This window comes from Macrotis lagotis, chromosome 1 (assembly GCF_037893015.1).
Source record: "Macrotis lagotis isolate mMagLag1 chromosome 1, bilby.v1.9.chrom.fasta, whole genome shotgun sequence".
In the NCBI taxonomy this organism is placed as follows: Eukaryota; Metazoa; Chordata; class Mammalia; order Peramelemorphia; family Peramelidae; genus Macrotis; species Macrotis lagotis.
This window is the reverse complement of record NC_133658.1, coordinates 153,967,592-153,989,218: the sequence shown is the minus strand read 5'-3', so window position 1 is coordinate 153,989,218 and position 21,627 is coordinate 153,967,592. Positions and strand designations below refer to the sequence as shown.

Genomic DNA, 21,627 nt, shown 5'->3' with positions numbered 1-21,627 from the left:
GGTAAATAGATTGTTAGAAAATTTAGATATGATAGACTTATGGAGGAAAGTGAACAGGGATAGAAAGGAGTATACCTTTTTCTCTGCAGTACATGGAACTTATACAAAAATTGACCATGTACTAGGACATAAAAACCTAATGATCAACTGCGGAAAGGCAGAAATAGTGAATACATCTTTCTCAGATCACAATGCAATAAAAGTCATATGCAATATTGGTCCATGGAGATATAGACCCAGATCAAATTGGAAACTGAATAACCTCATTTTAAAAAATGAGTGGACCAAAAAACAAATTATAGAAAGAATTAACCATTTTATCCTAGATAATGATAATAATGAAACAACATACCAAAACCTATGAGATTCATTCAAAGTGACTCTCAGGGGATATATTATAGCTTTAAACGCTTACATGAATAAATTAGAGAAAGAGGAAATCAATGAACTAAACATGCAACTAAAAAAAATTAGAGAAAGAACAAATCAGAAATCCCTAATTAAATACCAAATTAGAAACTCTAAAAACTAAAGGAGAAATTAATAAAAGCAAAAGCAAAAAAACTATTGAATTAATAAATAAAACCAAAAGTTGGTATTATGGAAAAAATCAACAAAATTGATAAACCTCTGGTCAATTTGATTAAAAAAAAGAAAGAAGAAAACCAAATTGCTAGTATCATAAATGAAAAAGGTGAACTCACTGCCAATGAGGAGGAAATCAAAGTAATAATTCAAAATTATTTTGCCCAACTCTATGCCAATAAATTTGATAATCTAAGTGAAATGGATGAATATTTACAAAAATACAAGTTGCCCAGGTTAAATGAAAAAGAGATTAAATACCTAAACAACCCTATCTCAGAAAAAGAAATTCAACAAGCCATCATTGAACTCCCTAAGAAAAAAATCTCCAGGGTCTGATGGATTCACAAGTGAATTCTACCAAACATTTAAGGAACAATTGGTTCCAATTCTATATAAACTCTTTGGAAAAATAGGGAAAGATGGAACTCTGCCTAACTCTTTCTATGAAACCAATATGGTACTGTTACCTAAACCAGGAAGAGTTAAAACAGAAAGAAAATTATAGACCTATTTCCCTGATGAATATAGATGCACAAATATTAAATAAAATCTTAGCAAAATGATTACAACAAGTTATCACTAGGATAATACATTATGATCAAGTAGGATTTATTCCAGGAATGCAGGGTTGGTTCAATATTAGGAAAACCATTAGTATACTCAGTTATATCAACAACAAGCCTATCAGAAATTATATGATCATATCAATAGATGCTGAAAAAGCTTTTGACAAAATATAGCATCCATTCCTACTAAAAACACTAGAGAGTGTAGGAATAAATGGACTGTTTCCTTAGAATAATTAGCAGTATCTATCTGAAACCATCAACAAGCATTATATTCAATGGGGTGAGGCTAGAGGCATTCCCAATAACATCAGGGGTGAAACAAGGGTGCCCATTATCACCACTGCTATTCAATATTGTATTAGAAATGTTAGTTTCAGCAATTAGAGAAGAAAAAGAAATTGAAGGAATTAGAATTGGGAAGGAAGAGACAAAACTCTCACTCTTTGCAGATGACATGATGGTCTACCTAGAGAATCCCAAGAAATCATTCAAAAAACTACTGGAAATAATTAACAATTTTAGCAAAGTTGCAGGTTATAAAATAAACCCTCATAAATCCTCAACTTTTCTATATGTGTATAGCAAGATACAGCAGGAAGAGCTAGAAAGAGAAATCCCATTCAAAGTAACCTCAGACAATATAAAATATTTGGGAGTCTATTTGCCAAGACAGACTCAGAATCTTTTTGAAAACAATTATAAAACACTTCTCGCACAAATTAAAACAGATTTAAATAACTGGGCAAATATCAACTGCTCATGGATAGGTAGAGCTAATATAATAAAAATGACAATTCTACCAAAACTAAACTATCTGTTTAGTGCCCTACCGATCAAAATTCCAAAAAATTACTTTAATGAGTTAGAAAAAATTGTAAGTAAATTCATATGGAGAAATAAAAAGTCAAGAATTGCCAGGAGCTTAATGAAAAAAAGTGCAAAAGAAGGTGGCTTAGCCCTACCTGATCTAAAATTATATTATAAATCATCAGTCATCAAAACTGTTTGGTATTGGCTAAGAAATAGAGTGGTGGACCAGTGGAATAGATAGGTGTAAAAGCAGGAGATGATTATAGTAATCTGCTGTTTGGTAAACCAAAAGAGTCCAGCCCTTGGGATAAAAAACTCCCTCTTTGATTAGAAACTGCTGGGATAATTGGAAGTTAGTATGGAAGAAACTTAGATTAGACCAACACCTAACACCCTTTAACAAAATAAGATCCAAATGGCTACAGGACTTAGACATAAAAAACAATACTATAAGCAAATTAGAAGATGAAGGACTAGTTTACTTGTCAGATCTATGGAAAGGGGAGCAGTTTATGACTAAGGAAGAGTTGGAGAACATCACCAAAAACCAATTAGATGATTTTGATTACATTAAATTGGGAAACAATATTTACAACTAATGATTCTGACAAAGGACTCATTTCTATAATATACAGAGGACTGAGTCTTATTTTTAAAACAAAAAGCCATTCCCTGATTGACAAATGGTCAAACAATTTTGGGCTGTCTGCAAAGGAGAGTGCCATCTGTATCCAGATAAGGAGATGTGGAGTCTGAACAAAGTTCAAGGACTATTCTCTTTAATTTAGAAAAAAACAGATATCTTATTGTCTGATCTTGCCGCCTCTTAGACTTCTTGTCTCTTCTTTAAGGATATGATTTCTCTCTCATCATACCCAATTTGGACCAAAGGTACAACATGGAAACAAAGTAAAGACTGACAGATTGCTTTCTGTGGAGGGGTGGGGGGAGGGAAGTAAGATTGGGGGGAAAATTTTAAAACTCAATATCTTTAATAAAAATAAATTTTAAAAAAAGGAAATAAACATTTATATATCACCTACTATTTACTGGTGCTAAGCACTGTTTTCAAATATTATGTCATTTGACTCTCATGGCTTGAGAGTTAGGTGCTATTATTAGTCCCATTTTACAATTGAGGAAATTGAGGCAAACAGAAGTTAAGTTAGTAAGTTTCTAAAGCGGAATTTGAACTCAGATCTCTCTGATTAGGGTAGCTAGGTAGCACCTTGGATAGAGTGCCTATCTTGGAGTTAGGAAAACTGATTTTTATGAGTCCAAATTTAGCTTCATACTTTCCTAGCTGTACAAGCCTGAGCAAGTCACTCACTCTGTTGGCTTCAGTCTCCTCTTCTGTAAAATGAGCTGGAGAAGGAAATGGCAAACCCCTCTAGTGTATTTGTCAAGAAAACTCATATGGAGTCACCAAGATCTTATATAACTGAGAAACAACCTGACCCCAGGCCAGGGCTCTATGAATGAAATTATGAGAGGTGATGAAGTGACCAATGCAGAGAATTTTTAGGAGTCCTGAGAAAGGCTTAAACTGAAGAACTCCACTTTCTCTCTGCCATCATGCAGGGACAGAGCCTTGGACTTGAATTCAAGATAACCAGAAATTCAGATTCTTTCTGAGATATTAGCTTTGTGAACCTAGAAAAGTCATACAATCTCCATTAGCCAGCTTCTTCCTCTATAAAATGGAAAAAAAATAATACCTTCTAGTTTCCCACAGGGTGTTGTGAGAATTAAATGAAATAATACGTGAAAAGGGCTTTTCTATTTTTTATCATTATTATCATAATTTATCTTCATCCATTTCACATAGAGTGGCAGTTCTGGCCTTTCTCTTATCTTCTTTTTTCCAATATATTTTAAAACAAAACAAGCCCCTTTTGTTATCCTTAGTTTTACTCATCAGTTCCCACTAACTGAATTTCAACATTCTTGATACTAATCTCACAAGATAGTACAATGCTTTTGTGTTTATTCTCAATTACCTCCCAGTGATTCCATCTTCTTTACATGTCCTTTTGAAATGTTAGTCTCTTGTGCATACACAGATCTTATTTTAGACAATTCCCTTTTCCTTTTTCTCATTAGAATTGTTTCTCTTTATGTCTTCACAATTTGAGTCTTAAGATCTTTCTTTCCCCCCTCTTTTCTATTCCCCTTTAGACTTCAATTCAAATCTACTGTCCCCACAGCTAGGAAGCATGTAGACAAAGCCTGTCTTGTTTTGCTTCTGTATCAGAATTCTAGAATGGATTGTCACTTCTTTCCAAGGTTTCCATCATTTCTACTTCAGTAACCCAGTTTCTCTTTGTTGTTTAGTTCAGGTCCAGAATAGAAGTTCCCTTCATCCTTTATTCCATCTCTTAAAGAAGGAAATTGTCACTAAGGCATGGAAAGAATTTATTAGATCCTGTTTTTGGAAGAGAGAGGAGAGAATAGAGGAGAAGAGAGGTAAAGTTCCAACAGACGTTAGGATAATTTAAGTCCCTTAGTCCCTCATCACTATTTTATCATTAATTCATGCCATCCTTCTTAACTGTTCTCCAGAAGTCCTCATCTATTCTCTTTTTTTCTGTCCAGGTTGGCTATAGAATTCTCTCATAACATTATAGCTTCTTTCCATTGACTTTCATAATACCTATATTGCATTATTTTTATTACATCAATCTTACTTATTCCTAGAATATTGCTGTGCATACAATTGATGTATAATAAAATTTTAAAACTTTTCTAATTATACCAAATCCCATTTTGGTTCCTTTCTCAAAAGGATAGTGCAACTAAACATTGCAGCTAATGTGGTTTTCAGTAATTTCAGTCATGTCTGACACCCCCCCCCCCATGGCGGTTGTCATGGCAAAAATGCTGGAGTAGTTTGCCATTTCCTTCTCCAACTTATTTTACAAATGAGAAACTAAGACATGCAGGGTTAAGTGATTTGTCCAGGGCAGCACACAAATAGAAATTATCTCAGTCATGATTTGAACTCAGGAAATTCAGATGTTTTTGATTCCAGGTCGAGCACTCTATCTACTGCTTTACCTAAATGCTCCTTCCAGAAAGCCAATATATTTGCTATAATAATTATTTTGCATAATTAATTAGTTCTGTTATTTTCATATCTGTCTCTGACACAAGGAAAGTGTCAACACAGGGGAGACATCTGACTTTGCAAGTGTTGAAACCCCCACCCCAATTAATGTAAATACAGAAGATATGGACTTCTTGATTCAATCAATCAAAAGTTCAAACTATTTACAGACCCCTTAATCAGTTTGTGAGGACAAAAGTGCTTTTCAGTGGATGGAGACCCATGTGGCCATGAAGATAATAATCCTGCCTTTGTCTGAAAGCATCGGATATACCTTTAGACCTAGTGGTGACATTCTCCTCAGAGGAAAGTGCTTTTAGGAAAGGTAGGAACGGGGCAGCTAGGTGGTACAGTGGATAGAGCACCTGCCTTGGAGTCAAGAGGAGGAAAGGTAGAAAGAAGAGGAGTCTCTTTCCCCCCATTCCCCACATTGGACTTTGTGAATTTTGGCAGATGAGAAGATTTGGAGTCCAGCATTGCTGCAACTAGTCAGTGCCTCTCCTAGAGTGTCTGCAGTTGTTTCCTGCTTAGAAGGCTGAGATGTACATTCAGAATAGCTGCACCCATCCAAGAAAGGTAGCTTCTGGATTCTACCAGGAAGCTGATTTTATGAGCCCAGCAGTCAGCTGCACAAAAGAGGAATTAACACACAGAAAAGAACCATTTACACAAAGGACTTTGTATAAAGGGACTTTGAGTTTATTCTTTGACCAGGTAAACTCTCTAAATTTAAAACCATTCTTTCCTGGGCCTTATGTGTATAATGATGACGTGTACCTGGTTTGCTTATTTTTTTTTAATTAACAAGTATTTATTTTTTAAGCTAAAAAAAAAGGAAAGAAGGAAAAGGAAAGCTCTCATCTTAAATATGCCTAATTCAGAAAAACAAATTTCCATATTTGGGGCATATCCTCAAATGTATATTCCCTTTGCATTTTTAAATTCACTACTACTTAAGTAGAAGGTGAGTCACATATTTTATCTTCAGAATTCTGGACCTGTGGTTCATCAATTTATTACACTTATCAGAATTCTTAAACCTTGTGGAATTGTTTTTCTCTGTAATGTTATAGTTTTAAATTGTGATCCTATTTCTGCTCTCTTTGTTATAGAGATCCTTGGCTGGGGGAGGTTGAGAGGTGCTGCTTTTATAACAACTATCTCTGCTGTACCTGCTTAGTAAATATTTCTTCCTAAAAGCTAGTTAGGCATGGCTGATGATCACTAGAAAGCACTCCTTATCGAGGCTTGTGTAAAACAGTATTAAAAATCTTAACCCCTTGGTGTACCTGCTAGAATCCTGGGGAAAAAAAATAGTCTACTTGCACTCTGGGGAACCAACTTGTCACTGTGAATGAGGATTGGGAAAGTAGTCCTTGGGAGATCCCTACATAAGCAAAATATAATAAAGAATTCCACAGATTCGAAGATCGAGATTGTACTAGTGCTGGACAAATGAGATTTTATTTTTCTCAATGGTTGCTTCAATGTGAAAATTGGAGAAGTATTAAAGAAGAGATCTTTGTAAGGATGATGATGATTGATAATAATTATAATAGCATTTATATCACACTTTAAATTTTACATCTTACTTTACAAATAGTTCATTTAGTCCTCACAAAAACCTTGGGAGATAGGGACCACTATTCCCTTTTTAACAGATGAGGAGATTGAGACCAAGAGAGGGTTAAATGACTTGCTTGAGCCATACATCTAGTAAGTATATGAAGTAGGATTTGAACTCAAGTTTTCCTGACTCTAAGTTTAGCACTGTATCCAGTGTGTAACTTATAAACTGTCTACTTCAGAAGTTCATTCTCTATTAGAGGATCATTTTAATATCACTTTTGAAAAAAGGGAATCATTGCATGATGAAACTTAAACATTTTCAATGCATTGATTATAGATGAGTAATTCATACAGCAAAGTTATTAAATTGATTTTTTTAGACTTTTGATTGTATCTTTTATTCCTGAAACTGTAAGACTCACACTTCAAATTTGTGTACAGTTGGAAGTGGAGAATCAGGATGGATAAATGTCACATTGTTTTTTTTTATAGAAAAGTTCCAAATTTAAGATAAATAGATAGTAATTACATTTGAAATGCGTTTAGGTATAATAAATCTGATGATGTCAAATAGTAATTGCAATTCATTTCATTGTATTTTTGTGATTTGTAAAACTGATCCATATACATATATATATATATATATATATATTATTGGTTTAGATTCTTATAATAACATTAAGGCAAGAATGGTATTGTTATCTTCATTTTGTAGCTATGTACGTGGAGACTCAAAGAGGTTGTTATTTATCTATGGTCCCATTGCCAGTTTGTGCTAAAGTTGGGATTAGGATCCCCCAGACTCCTTATTCTGAATTTATGGCATTTTCTAATATGCTAAGTTGTAACTTCCTATGCCACTCTACTAAAATCAAGTCATCTGGACAATGGCAGTGTTACCTATTTAGTCCTAATCATTCTGCCTTTGTGTCTTTTTTTTCTTTATAGGAATGCGTCAAGGTAATGACTATGGCACCCGGTACCGTTCTGCTATCTTCCCAACCACTCCGGAGCAGACAGAAGCAGCTGTTAGGTCTAAAGAAGCTTACCAGATGGTAAGAGTGAGCAGCATACAAGTTGGTTGTTGGAATAAGGCTGGCTTTTGATGTGCATACCAGGCTTTATTCAGATCTGTGCATTTCACCATTTGGGGTTACAATTGCCTTAAGTCAAGACATGAATTTAACTGTACTGTTAACTTTCTTCTCCTCCATACCAGAGTTCTTTTTTACAAATTTTATGGAAGAATATGCCAAGTATTTGCTTGTTAAAAATACCATTGAACTGTGTAGTTATGAAGAGAAAGAGAAAGAATTCAATCTTTGGGGTTTCTGTTTTTTTGCCTTTAAAATAATGTGTCTACTAGGTCCACTATATTGTACTCAATTAATTGACTTTTATAAGTGCTTCATAAATCTTTCACCAATAGAGAACTCAATCTTCAAAAAGTCAATCTAAATCTAAGGGCTTTTTAAAAAAATTCCCAACATAAAAATTAATAAACCTTGAGGACCATGCCTAATTACTTTCATGTTGGGAGTCGGAGAATATTACTAATATTTTTATTTGTCAAAGTGATGGATAATGCCTTGGAATAATGCTCTGACTCATCACATTTTGAAGTATGCCACTTTTTTACCATCTGCCGCCATATTGCCTGTCTGACTTTGCTTTATATTTATCTTCCTGGTTTTTAAACTGTTGTTTCTGATATCATATGGCATCTTCTTGCCTAACCTCAAGATCTGGTGACTTGCTAACTGGTGACTTGCTGAATTCAATATTTGAACTATCACAAGAGACAGCTGGAAAAGAACTTAAAGGTTCCCATTCCCCTCTCCCCACATTTTACAGATGAGAGGGACATGGTATTTAAATGTCTCCTGCTCAAGGTCACACAAGGGAAAAATATCAGAGGTGAGATCTGAATCTAAACCCTGCCCTCTCTTTACTACCGAACTGGCAATGAGTTTGTTGCCATTCTTCTCCATTTTCTTCAGAGTTTGTTGACTCATTCAACCTAGATATTATTTCCCCTCTATTTTTTCTATGATGTAATTTATGATAATAAAATTGTTATGTCCGTGTCAACCAGTTGAGTTATAAAAGGTTTAAAAAGTTAGCTCTGCAGTTGGCTGTATATGCATATGGATGAGAAAGGAAGTGACAGTTACCAGGTTGAAGTAAACCTTTGGTCAAAAAGGGAGACAATGATTTTTTGCTAGAAAATTAGAAAAGGTGAGAGGCAATCCTCCATATCACATAATGTATGCTGTAATATTAGTTGCCTTTTTATGAGCTGAATAGTGAAAAATCTATTCCACCCCCAAAAATAACCCTCATGACATGGCTTTTGGGCCTCTTTGAAAATGAAGGATGAACAACAATAGTGAGAAATACACTGGCAGTGTTAGAAATAATTAATGAATGAATAAATAAATGGGATCAGAGCTGAATGGGGGTAGAAAAGTCAAGGGAAGGTTTTAGTTTTGTTTTGGATTGGGAAGACCTGAACATGTTTGTCCACATATGGGAAGGAAGCAGGAGAGAGGGAGCTGCTGCTCCTTGTATAAGAGGGGAAGATAGCAGGAGGAAGTATTCAAGGTTTGCAAGCAAGGGCTCAGATAGAGGAATTAGAAATATGGAATATAGAATATAATATAGAAATATAGAAAAGAAATTGCATTCAGAGGACCTACCACCTTTGTGACCTTGGGCAACTAAAGATTACAATCTGAGTTTCCTCATCTATAAAATTAAGGAATTGGACTTGATGACCTCAAGATTACTTCTGTCTTCAAAGCTATGATCTGTGATTTTAGGACAGTTTGGGATTAACCTGAAAAATTGGGGGGCATTGGAAAGAGACTAAACAGTACATAAATATGTGTTTGCAGAAGTATGGTTAAAGACTTGAGGAGAGAGGGAAAAATTTGGAGTAGTTATAGTATAGAATGAATAGTGAATCATTATGAATAGAAAAGAATTGCAGATCCAAAGAGAGAGAGAGAGAGACTCGGCTTAAATTATGAGATTTATATTCCGTGTGAGCTTGGTTTTGTTATTTTCTGCATTGACAATCAGAACTCATGGAGTAGAAGAGGAGAGATTAGATGATCAATAGGGGCAACTCAGATTTGAAGAATATCTAGTTAAGAGTATCAAGTAGTTCAAGAAGTGAGACATTCTAGGAATATGGCTAATGGATCATTAAAGTTCCTGGCAGAATACCAGTAACATACACTGAATCATATTACAAAAGATGGATTTCTTATCACTTTGAACTGAAAAGATATTCCTGTGTTCCACTGATAGCCCATCTGATTGTATCATCTGCATTATTTTCTTTGGTTCTTTTTAGGGTAAAGAAATGTTATTTTGAAAGAAATTAATCTGCATTGTGGAGAAAGAGAGAGCTATAAGCAAATGCTATTTATAGCATCTTGCTCATTGTTGTATGGACCATAAAAGAAATATTAGACATAATTTCCCTGCCTTCCAGGAGATTACAGTTATAATCTTCGTGATAGAAACTCCCTTCTGACAGAAAGATCCTACATACTCTCTGAGGACTTCTCATTTCTCTGTTTTATTGCCTATTCAGATGAAACTTAAAAAGTTAGTGACTTCCTAATTTCTTCCTAATAAAAAACCTGGAACTTTCCCAAGAGTGACCATCAGATTTTCTTACAAGCAGTAAGGTTGAGAATGCTTCCCAATTTTTTTTTTTTGTATAAGGAACCCAATCACACCTTCAAGAGTCAAAGACTTTTTGTTGAGCCACTTTTCCCCCTAAGAACTTATATCATCCTTATACTTACAGTAATGTCTTGGCTAGGTCTTCAGAAACAGGGAAGTTCCCAGCTCCATGTTGATGCTCTGCTCCTTATTGTCTGAGTCTTTGGTGGTCTTTCTTCTATCTTACTTACTTGCTACTTTACTTTTCTCTGGGCTTTGTCCTCCATTTATTGCTTCTTGGTAATTTCCTCTTGTTGATGTTCTACCATTCCATAGAAGATGTCCTCCGTTCTTAGCAGAAATCTTAATCTTTCCGACCACCATCACTAATCCCGTTTTTTTATTTTTATTTCTATTTTTCTGTTTCCTCCCATTTTGTCTTCTTCTGCCCATTTTTCTAGGTTATTGTCTTCTGAGTTTGTGTCTTGAGCTTGCCTTTCACCATAATAGCTTTTAATTGTCAGGTTCTTTTTTACTCATTTTTTCCAATCTACTTCTAGATTTTGGACTTTATATTAGAGTTGGATTCTGCTCACCTCTTGGGCAGTGGTGGTGACAGGGTAAAGGAGAGAATGACTAACCTGATATTCTTACACACAGTTAGGTCTGGGGTACTGAAAGTTTTTGGTGCTTCTAAGGTGGTGTAATCCAAGGAGAATTCTGGTCACTGTCTCTTGGTCTGTACCCCGAGATTTACCTAACTAGGGCACCTGCCTCTTTGTGACCACAATTATTTTCTCTCTAGCCTGGAACTCTTACTCAGGATTAGGTAATGGACAATGGACTTTCTATTGCATCCAGTGCTAAGTGGTCCTCTGGCTCCTTATTATATCTGTATTCTGGGCATGCCTAGCGTCATCAGCTGCTACCATCACCTCCTCCACGACTCACCAGTCTGGTCTGATGGCCACCCTCCCACATCATTGTCCACAGACCTCTTTTTCTATTCTCAGCTGCCCTAGACTGAAACAATGACTCACTGTGACTTTTCGTTAGTTTTCCTGATCTGTATTTGGTTTGATGTACTTTTTAAAGTTGATTAAAAGAGTATGTTGGGAAAGCTCAGCAAAAATGCTCATTTCACTGTGCCATTTTGGTTCCCAATTCACTTTCCCCATTACATTCAAGAAACAATGTACAAGATATATAAATAAAAACTACTTTTATTCCCAAACTTAAAGTGCTCAGCTCTGTGGTAAAATAATCATTTCTTGCCTTTTTTACTTTTTTCTTATCATTTCATATATCTGAAATGTTTTCCTTTTCATGTATATTCATTTGGAAATCTTACCTAACTATTAACACTAAAATTAAATGCCATCTCATCCATAAGTTTTCTCTGATTCCGCATAGATAGAATTGAAAGTAAGTTCTCTGTCTTTACCTATTCATGTTCTTCACAAACTGGTTTTCAGAATTGGACAGGTTTCTCCAGATGTGGTTTGATCAGAACAGAGTAGAACAGGACCATGTCCCCCATATTACTTCCAAATTCCTCAACATTTTACTTAATGTGACCCAAGATCATATAATTTGGGGGAGCTTCTATCTCACTCTCTCTCACTGTTAACTTTTATTGAATTAAAGTTCATTGAAATCCTGAGATTTTTTCATAGAAACTTTTTTATTCATATATTGCTTATTTTATGGTATGAAATTGATTTATTGAACCTAAGTGTAAGACTTAAATCTCTTTTAAATATCATTGTATTACTTTTAGTTCAGTGTTCCAACTTGTCAAGAATTTTTTAGATCTTGACTATAAAGCTGTATTTGTCCTTATCCAAGTCACTAATAAAATGTTAAACAGACTCCTGTGACACTCTACTGGAGATCTTCTTCCAAGTTAATACTGAATCATGAATCACTACTTGAATTCATGTAATTATAGTACCATCCAGTCCACATCTCCAATATTTTTCACAATAATAGCAGAAAATACTTTGTCAAATTATTAGCTAAAATCTAAGCTTATTATCCAGTCTCCATAACATCTTTGTCATCCTTTCAGAGTACACTACAATTTGTACCCTTCCTAAATGTTGTACCCAGAACTAAACACACAGAACCAAATTAGTTGGAGTTAGGCAGTTTACAATGGATTTATGACCCTCAAGTTCATTACAAATTATTTAGGATGTTGCCTCCTGAGTAAGACCAGTGATCTCAATGTAAGAATTTGCTGTGAATTAGAGAGGAATCAATATTTAAATCCATTATTCAATACATACTCCTATTGTGACTTTGTGATATTATTAAACAGTTTATTAAGAAACTGAAATTGGAACATTTGGAATAAATGCTTAAAATTGCTGTGTCCCAGGAAGTAGGAATTTGTATACTCAAATTTTAATAAGTCAGTTGCATCCAAGTGACAATTCATTTTCACTTATTGTGAGTTGTTATATAGAATTATGTGCAAATGGTTATTTAATGAACATTTTTAAAGGAAAAAAATCTATCAGTTCTATAGTGTTTGTTGATTAATGGGTGAAGAGAGAGGTTTGCAATAATGGGCTTACATGTTATTAAGTTGTAAAGCAAAATTTTGTCCAGATGAAAAACCTCATTTGTATTATTGCCCTCTAGTGGTCTTTGCATATCTCCACAGCAGAGGAAGCCTAATGCAGTACCAGCATGTTATGGTTTATGAGCTTGGCTTGGCATTGCAGAGAATAACACTTTGCCAAATAACTTTCTTTATAATCAAGTTCATTGCATTCCCCAAAGATGCTGCTTCTTTTGGGAAGTAATGATCACTGGTATCTTTGCAAGGGCTTGATAGGAAATTTTATCTCTGTAGAGGGGAATTGACAGGTTACTCCATTGTCTGCAAACCATTTTAATATGCCAGAAGTGCAACTGAATATTTACATATCTCAGCTATACCTATATAGCATAATTGTGTTCTTTGTGATATAAAATTATAAATGAGGTCAAACTGAATATTGGTAATTTTTTATTTCTATTGTGTATAAACTGTATCTCATCTTTCAGATTAAGAGAGGGTGCATTTTTTTCCCTCTCTTGCTTCTGTGATTCATATAATAAGACCATTGGAATTAGATTTAGATAGTATCTTGTTTCAATAACAAACATATGAGTTAATCTTGTGACTTATAAGTAGGTGCACTCTGGTTTTATTCTGGGGGGAGGTTAATGGAAATATTTTAAAGCAATATTTTTATATGGAAGAATACAATCTGGAATTAAAGAAAGAGTCTTTGTTGTTTCCTTCAAAAGATGATAACCCTTGACTTGAGTGAATCAATAAAATGACTCTAGAAATTGTAAGATCTGAAAAACAGAGCAATTATGTGCATCCCCATTTTAAGGAAGTAGCACTGAAATTGAAGTAAAATCTATTTTGAGTCTACCTAGTGAGTACATTTGGGTTTACAATACCAATTGACTTGGCTGCAGCACCATGTGGTGTGATGGCTCCAGCCTGTTCTTAAATGGCAGCTTGAATTCTCATAATGGAGGAGAGATGTTCATTTAGAGTTTAAACAAAACCATGGCTTTTGCTTTCAGGTTCTCCCCAAAGCTAGAGGTCTGTCTGGAAAGGAGGAAGGGTGCATGTGTGTGTGTGTGTGTGTGTGTGTGTGTGTGTATTTCAAACTTTGTGGAGACACACACACACATACACACACACACACAAAGGAAGAAGAAAGCGAGCAAACTGATATTACAGCTTTGCACTTGCTTCACAAATGACTCGCTCCCTCTGGTGGGAACATTTCACACAGACTGCGTGCCCCTCCCCCTCTCTCCTCACCCCCATCACATTCATCTTGGCTCATGTGACATCTGTTCAGGATGCTGCAGAGCCCGTCGTTCGGTTGCTATGGCAGCCAACCCTGGGAGCCCACCCATTGGCTGAGAGCAGAGAGGAGCTGAAGAAAAGGCCTGCAGTGTCAGGGGTCACTGTGCATGGTGCCCGCCTTCCTCTGTTTTCAATCAGCTGTGCGTCCTGGATGAACTCAGGGAGTACGCCAAAAGGGGGTGAAGTTCACCAGGTTACCTTGGCTGCCAGCTGTGTACACTGCCAGGGTGGAACAGAGGCAACCTCAAGGTCAATGCCATTAGCTTTTCCCTTGAGGGTGAAGTGGTGGAGGCCCAGTATACCAAGCAGAAGATGCAAAAGACAGAATGACTGTTTTTCCTCCTTTTCTTTGAATTTCATTCTCAAATTTCCTTTGTCTTGTTTGGGTTTTAAATTTGGGAAGAAATGATTTTTTTTTTGACCTCCACCACAGTTCGAGTGCCTGAGTTAAATCATTAGAATGAAAGCTCTTTTATGTTCTGTTTATTTTCAAACTGCACAGCATCATTTTAAAATCAAAAAGGAGGTCAGCACCATCATGGAATCCATACCTGAACCTAGTTTTTTTTTTTAATTCAATTTACCTTTGATTCATTTCATCACTGAATTTAATAATGTGGTTGGAATGCATGCTGCCATATTATCTACTGTCTATACTTGTTATTTTTCCTGTGGCCTGATGAAAAAGAAGTAAAAGGCCTCAAAACCCCAGCCCATTCTATTTTTAGTTGTAGGAGAAAGAGATCCTAGAGAATACCTGACTGTTTGTCAAGCACTACTAATAATCAGGTTATTTTCATGTTTCACAGAAGGGAAACTAATGGGGATGTGGCAAATAGGAATTGATGGGAGGTCTCCATTTCTGGGGCTTCAGTCACATTCTGTTTCTTTTCCCTCTAATTCTGTGGCCTGGGAGCCAGCTAACCAAGTTGCTGGTAAAGGTTAGAGTGCATTTTGGGTTTACTGATAGAATATTCCTCGGCACACTCTACCAATCAATTAGCTATGTGGTATTTTAAGGATTTAATCATTGGAGAGAGAAGCAATAGCATCAGCACAGGGCAAGGAACAGTGGTAGACCTGGAATCAGAAGAGATCAGGATTCAAATATCACACTTTCTGATACTTTCAGTGTGACCCCTGGCAAGTAATATAAACTCTGAGCATCTGTTCCTTATCTATTCAATGAGGGGTTGAATTAAGTGACCTCTAAGGTCCCTTCCAGATAGAACTTTATGATCCTATGGTATGTATAACAATATGTAACAATATTCTTTAAAATATATAATAATAGGATAATGATACTTAATAGGACATACCTCAGAGAGTTCCTAAGATGATCAAATGATAGAATCTATGTTAAGTGCTTTGAAAACTTTAAATAACTGTCAGCCACCATTATCATTATAAAGAGTCTTCCCTGATCTTTTGCCTCCACCCTCAAAACTGGAAGTATTTATCTTATCACATTTTATATTCCCCCTTATGCATTTAATCATTTTCTAAATTATATTATAATTTATCATACTCTATTTTATGTGTATATGTTTGTATGTGTATCTATGTATTTGTGTACATGTCACATCATACCCCTGTGTTGGCTTCCTGAGGACAGATTCTGGGTTTGTTTACCTTTGCCTCTCTGCCAGTACCTATTCTAGGATTTGTCACATGAATACTGATGTCATCTTTACCATCATCCTTATAGTCTCCCCTTCCTCTTCCCTCTTAATTCTTTATTTTTATCATCATCATCATTATCATCACCACCTAATATAGACTCAACAAAAACGGAAGCACCAGAATCTAAGAACCTTTTCATCACAGCATTTTAAAAAATAAAAGCCTTCTGTTTCTGGATATAGATTTCTATCATATGTTTTATAATAGAGGCTATAGGAAAGCCATAAGGAGAACAGATTCAGTTCTTGTTTTTTTCTTTATTTTTTCCATTTTGAATTTATATATGCTAGCTGTATCATTCACAGAGAGGAAGAGTTAAATGTAAGAAAAACATAGACTTCAAATTGCTTTGCAACAAATTCTATTTTGTTTGTGCAATATCATTTCTTGGTTGACTGGCATTTGACAGGGTAAATTGACTTGATTTATGCAGCAGGCAGAGAATTGAACTAGGTAACCTTTTGGATCTTTTTCAACCCTAAGATTCTCTTATTCTCTTATTATATAGCTCTATAACAGGTTCCCAATATGTTAGTAATTATGTGTTAATGCCCGTCATATCATGGCTCAGCCCCCATCTTATTTGTTGCCCTTAATAGTTTTTCCACTTGGTCGTATGCTTATTGATTCACCTCTAATTCAGGAACATAACTCTAATAAACATTGAATGGAGAGTGCAAGTGTTATATATATGTAACTCAGATGTAGATAGTCCTGGACCACACATTCTGTTTGATCCCTGTGTAGCCCTTTCCAAAACAAACAAGCAACCCAACCAAAATCCACTTTTCTTACTTGTCTCCTAGATCAAGAGATGAGACCTATCCTGAAAGTTTGGATCTCAGTTCAGTTTCTACCAAGAGCTGAGTAAAAGGATTTTGTTGTTAATTCACATAGTTCTATCCAAACTTAGATTTCTTGTTTGTCATTCTTCGAACAGTATCCCTGCCTACACTAGCTTCTCTCTGCTTGGAGACAGGTAAATTACTTGCTTTGTTGTGTAGCCCCACTTACCTCTATGCAGTTTGTGTATGATCTAAAATTCTGTTGAGCTTTGTGCTCTTTGTAGCCCCTAGCACTGAAATTGGGGACAGCTAAAAATATCCTTCTGTATGCTAGAATGCCTGAAAGTCATAATCTAGCTTTCACAATAGGAGGTAAGCTGCCTTAGGCTTGGATGCCATTAAATCCTTTCTCCCTCTTTCACACTGCATACTGTCCCCCATCTGACATCATCCACACAGGTGCACACTGAACCGAGGGAGGGACAGAGGTTATACCAAGGATTCAGACTCTTATCCACAGTTTGAAGAGGCTTCATCAAATTTACTCTTTGTGTTCATCCAATCAGCCCATTTAAGAGAAAGTTATAACAAGTTATTTACCTTGGTATACTATCTGAACCCAGCTCCCTCTGAGAGACTCTGTCCCTAGCTTCAGAAGAAAGATACACACAAACTGCTTACTTGTATTGTGGTGGGAAGGTCAAAATGCTTGTTTAACCATTGTATTTCAACTCAAAATTATTTTATTTCAGTTGATTTTATGCTATATTCAGTCCATAATTCACTTTTTAAACTATTTCATAAAACTTATTAGATTTGGAAGTGTCTTTAGAACCCACCTACTCCAGTCTGAAAAGAAATCCTCACTACAAAATGTTCAACAAATAATTATCCAGCTTTTTCTTGAAGATCTTCACTTAAGGAAAAATCTACTTCCTCCTGATGTAGTCTTTTATCTTTAATATCAAGCCTAAATTTGCCTTTGAATTTTCTACCAGTTGTTGCTAGTTCTGCCCCATAGAGCAAAGCATTTAATGGATTTAATTAAAAGGAATCTATAAAATTATAAATCAATTTAATGGAATACCATTAACCTTCCATTACAATCAGTCTTTAATGACTATCTTGCCTACCAAGTCCTTTACCTCCCTAGCTCCCCATATTTGGGACCATATAATGACAATATTTAAGCTTGGTCTGTCCCTACTTCAGCCCCACTAACTCAGGGATCATATGGGGTCAATATAAATGTCAGAGCATGGCCAGCATAACTAGGCTGACTTTATGTTGGTCTCAGGATTAGCAACATTTCCTTCATCTTATTTCTTTATAGCTTGGTTCCTGCCTTGATACCTCATATACCACTTTTTTTGTACCTGGGACCTTGGCTTGAAGAATGAATATACACTCATATTTGGTTATTTAAGAGTCCTGGTTATTTGGGTTCTGTTGAGTGGTATTTCACTATAACATGACAGAGTTCTCGAAGAAAATCATAGCTTTTTACACATTTTGCCTTCTAAATATTACATAAGGAAAATTATTATCCTCTTCATTGTTCTCCAGGAAAGAAGCACATCAGTGCTTTTTCAAATGATCCTGTAATTGGATATAAAACCCAAATCTTTGACTCCTAGTCCCGAACTTTATCCATTAAGACAATGAAGCTTTTGTAAAAGCTATTCCTATTGAATCAATGTGTATTGGGCTTATTTCTTTATAAAGACACTATGATTATTAAATGGTAAGTTTTTTCAGATAGAATAAAATATCAAAACCTTAACTATTTCAGAAAATAAATGGTGAATTTTTTATGGATGTAGGGTCTTGATATTGAAAATTTGAAGAGAATGATATAGGTTTCTCCATGTACAAGATGATCTTTGGCAATGACAGGAACATCTTCCTGACAGTAAGGATTGGTAAGCCCTGGAATGAACTCCTGGTGGAAATGTTGAAGACTCCTTCCTAAGAATCTTTATTTAAAAAATTAGTGAGGGGCGGCTAGTTGGCGCAGTGGATAAAGCACCGGCCCTGGAGTCAGGAGTACCTGAGTTCAAATCTGACCTCAGACACTTAATAATCACCTAGCTGTATGGCCTTAGACAAAACACTTAACCCCATTGCCTTGCAAAAACTAAAAAAAAAAAAAAAATAGTGAAAAAGGGCAGCTAAGTGATACAATGGACAGAGCACCCTAGAATCAGGAGGGCCTGAGTTTAAATTTGACTTCAGACACTTATTACTTACTTAACTGTGCAGCAAGTACTTCACTCCATTACCTTGCAAAAAACAAAAATAAAAATAATGAAAGACCTATTTCACTAAAAATTGCTTGACTATATTTTTTCCAGAAATCCCTCAATCTACTTTCAACCTAGTGAATCAATGATTTTCCATTATTTCATAGGACTATATGCTGAGCATTTTAAACATGACAATCTTCTTTGAAAATATTCCCCTTTACCCAGTAATCTGTACTTAATTAATGTGCTGAAGAGTAGTCCTTGACCACTAAATGTTTTGATTGCTTAGAAGTTGCCTGCAATGGAAAATCAGGGTGGAAATACTCAAAACAAGACAATGGGGCTTTCTATCACCTTTGGCACAAAAATATACTGTTACCCACAATATCCTTTATTCTTTCTTTTCCCTTCTTATCCATAACTCTCTAAACTCATAATTCTGCTCTCTCTGTAACCAACCCTTAAACATGTAGGCATCCTCCCCTAGAAATTTTCCCCCAAATACTTTTCTTTCCTTCCACTCTCTAGTTTAATATCATCCTTCTTGAGATGTTTAAATATTGAATGCTCTTCAGGCAGATTTCAGTTCTCCTATACTTTATCAGTTGATCTTCATGCATGCGCTATCCCCCACACACAGACACACACACATACATACACACATACATGTGTATCACTGAATACCATTATTCTGGTGATTAAAGCTCTTCAATTTATATAGACTAATTCTCAGAAAAAAAAATATAGTAAGTTTTCATTGCCTACTTGAGGTTTTTTCAGCTTTGCAGAACCTGCAGAAGCTTGTAGCCTAGTGAACCTTTGAGAACCCAGACTAACTTCTGTGCTTCCAAATGAGTCTTCACAAAATTTGGAGTTGTGTCATGCTCCTTCTCCAGATGTTAGAGATTTTGCTGATGGTGTCACCATTCTCTAAATCATCCAGGTTTGACATTATAGTCATTTTTGCATCTTTGATAAACATACTCCATCAAAAAAGTTGCCAGACTGTCCATTCTCCTTCTGTAGTTTCTTTCAGATCTATTTCCTCTTTCCTGATTCCACTTCCACTATTAACTCTGTCTCATGGAACTTTGTTAGATCTATTATACAATGAGGACTATTTCCTACCAACTTGGACTTTCTGCTTCTAGTGGCTCTCTGCTCTAAGCCAATTTTTTAAAATATTATTGCCTGGGTAATTTCTTTAATTTTCCACATGAAACTGAAGATGCTATTGCTTTTCTCAAAAGCTTTCTTTGATGTTTCATTTCTAGTGTATACTTCAAAATGGTCAGTCTCCCACTTCAGTCCAAAACAGAAACTCAGAAGAATGAACTCTGACAGGTCTGAATGGGATAAACAGTGTAAAGTTCTTAGCCTGTTTAAGCTGATCTCCCCTTTTTGTGGTAGCACTTAAAATTGCATGTATCTGATTCTCCATATTCTAGCAATTGTGAAGGATTCAGGGAAAATTGGAGTTGGTCTTTTGGATGCATCACCTAATATATATTACCTACTAGAGTCCTAGTGCTATTTATAAAAAAGAAAAATAAAGAATTGTGACTTTACTATAACCACAGAATCCTGAATACATTCACCTGTACAGATCTGCCATCACGTTAATACATAATCTGATAGATGAGTTAGCAAGTGTAGTGATGTGCACCAAGTTCAATCTCTTGAGTATATACTATCTAGTTTATATACAAAGAGATGGCAAAAGGAAAATGAAGCTATAAATTCCATTGCCCAATATATTATGGATTATGATATTTGTCTTATGCAATTCTACTCTGAAGTTCATTAATTCAATGACTCAAAACATGTTGAGCCAATGGTGATCATTTATCTTGATGATCTTCTCTTTGCATCTGTGACCCTATTGATTAGATCAAATCAGTCTAGGCCATCTTCCACTTCTTATACAGGAACCAACTTCTTGCCAAATCCAAGAAATTCCAAAGTAACATGGAAAAGATGGAGTTCTTCAGGTTCATTGTCAGCTCCCTGACAATGTCATCCATGATTCTTATTGATGACATGAAGAGATAAGTCCTAGACAATGGCAATTGGTAAAAATTAAATGAATTCAGGTCTGGTTGAATGGCTGAGCTTAAAAATAGTTGTTATTGTTCAGTAACAAATTAAAAGGAAATCTCCAGTGTAATATTCCTGAAACTTTCTGTACTTGAACTTATACTATTTAACTTTTTTGTAATCTTGATAAAGAATACATGGTATCATCCCCAAATTTTCAATATACAAAGCCAGGTAGGATAGCTAAGGGATGGAACAATATCCAAGTTTCAAAAAGATCCTGACAATCTAGAATGTTGTAATGAAGATAATAAGATGAGAGTTAATATGGACAAATGCCAAATTTAACTCTTGGGTTCAGAAAGTAAGCTCTACAAGTACAAAATGGAGAAGACATAAATGAAATGTCTGAGAAGGACCATGGAGATTTTAGTAGACTTAATGCTTAATGTGAGTCAGTAATTTACTTGGCAACCAAAAAACAAAACAAACAAAAAACCCAACTAGTTCTGTTTAGGTTTCATTTATAAATGCACAGTATTCAGAACTAGTAAAGTATCTGTTGTCTTCTTCCTTTATCAGATCACATTGTAATTATTTCTAGATACCTTATTTAAGAAAAAACCCAATGTTAAATTGAACAACATCCAGAGGAGAGGAGAAGAGAGTA

The 21,627-nt window shown here is 35.4% G+C and overlaps 1 protein-coding gene across 2 annotated transcripts in view; it reads left to right on the top strand.

Annotated features, from left to right (window-relative positions):
* The window catches only part of MSRA (methionine sulfoxide reductase A), a 536,950-nt gene that overhangs the window by 386,691 nt on the left and 128,632 nt on the right, over positions 1 to 21,627 (top strand). For both annotated transcript variants that reach the window (XM_074209182.1, XM_074209183.1), the window contains exon 5: positions 7,591 to 7,697. In XM_074209182.1, the coding sequence (XP_074065283.1) occupies positions 7,591 to 7,697 (107 nt within the window). The remainder of the gene's footprint in view (positions 1 to 7,590; positions 7,698 to 21,627) is intronic.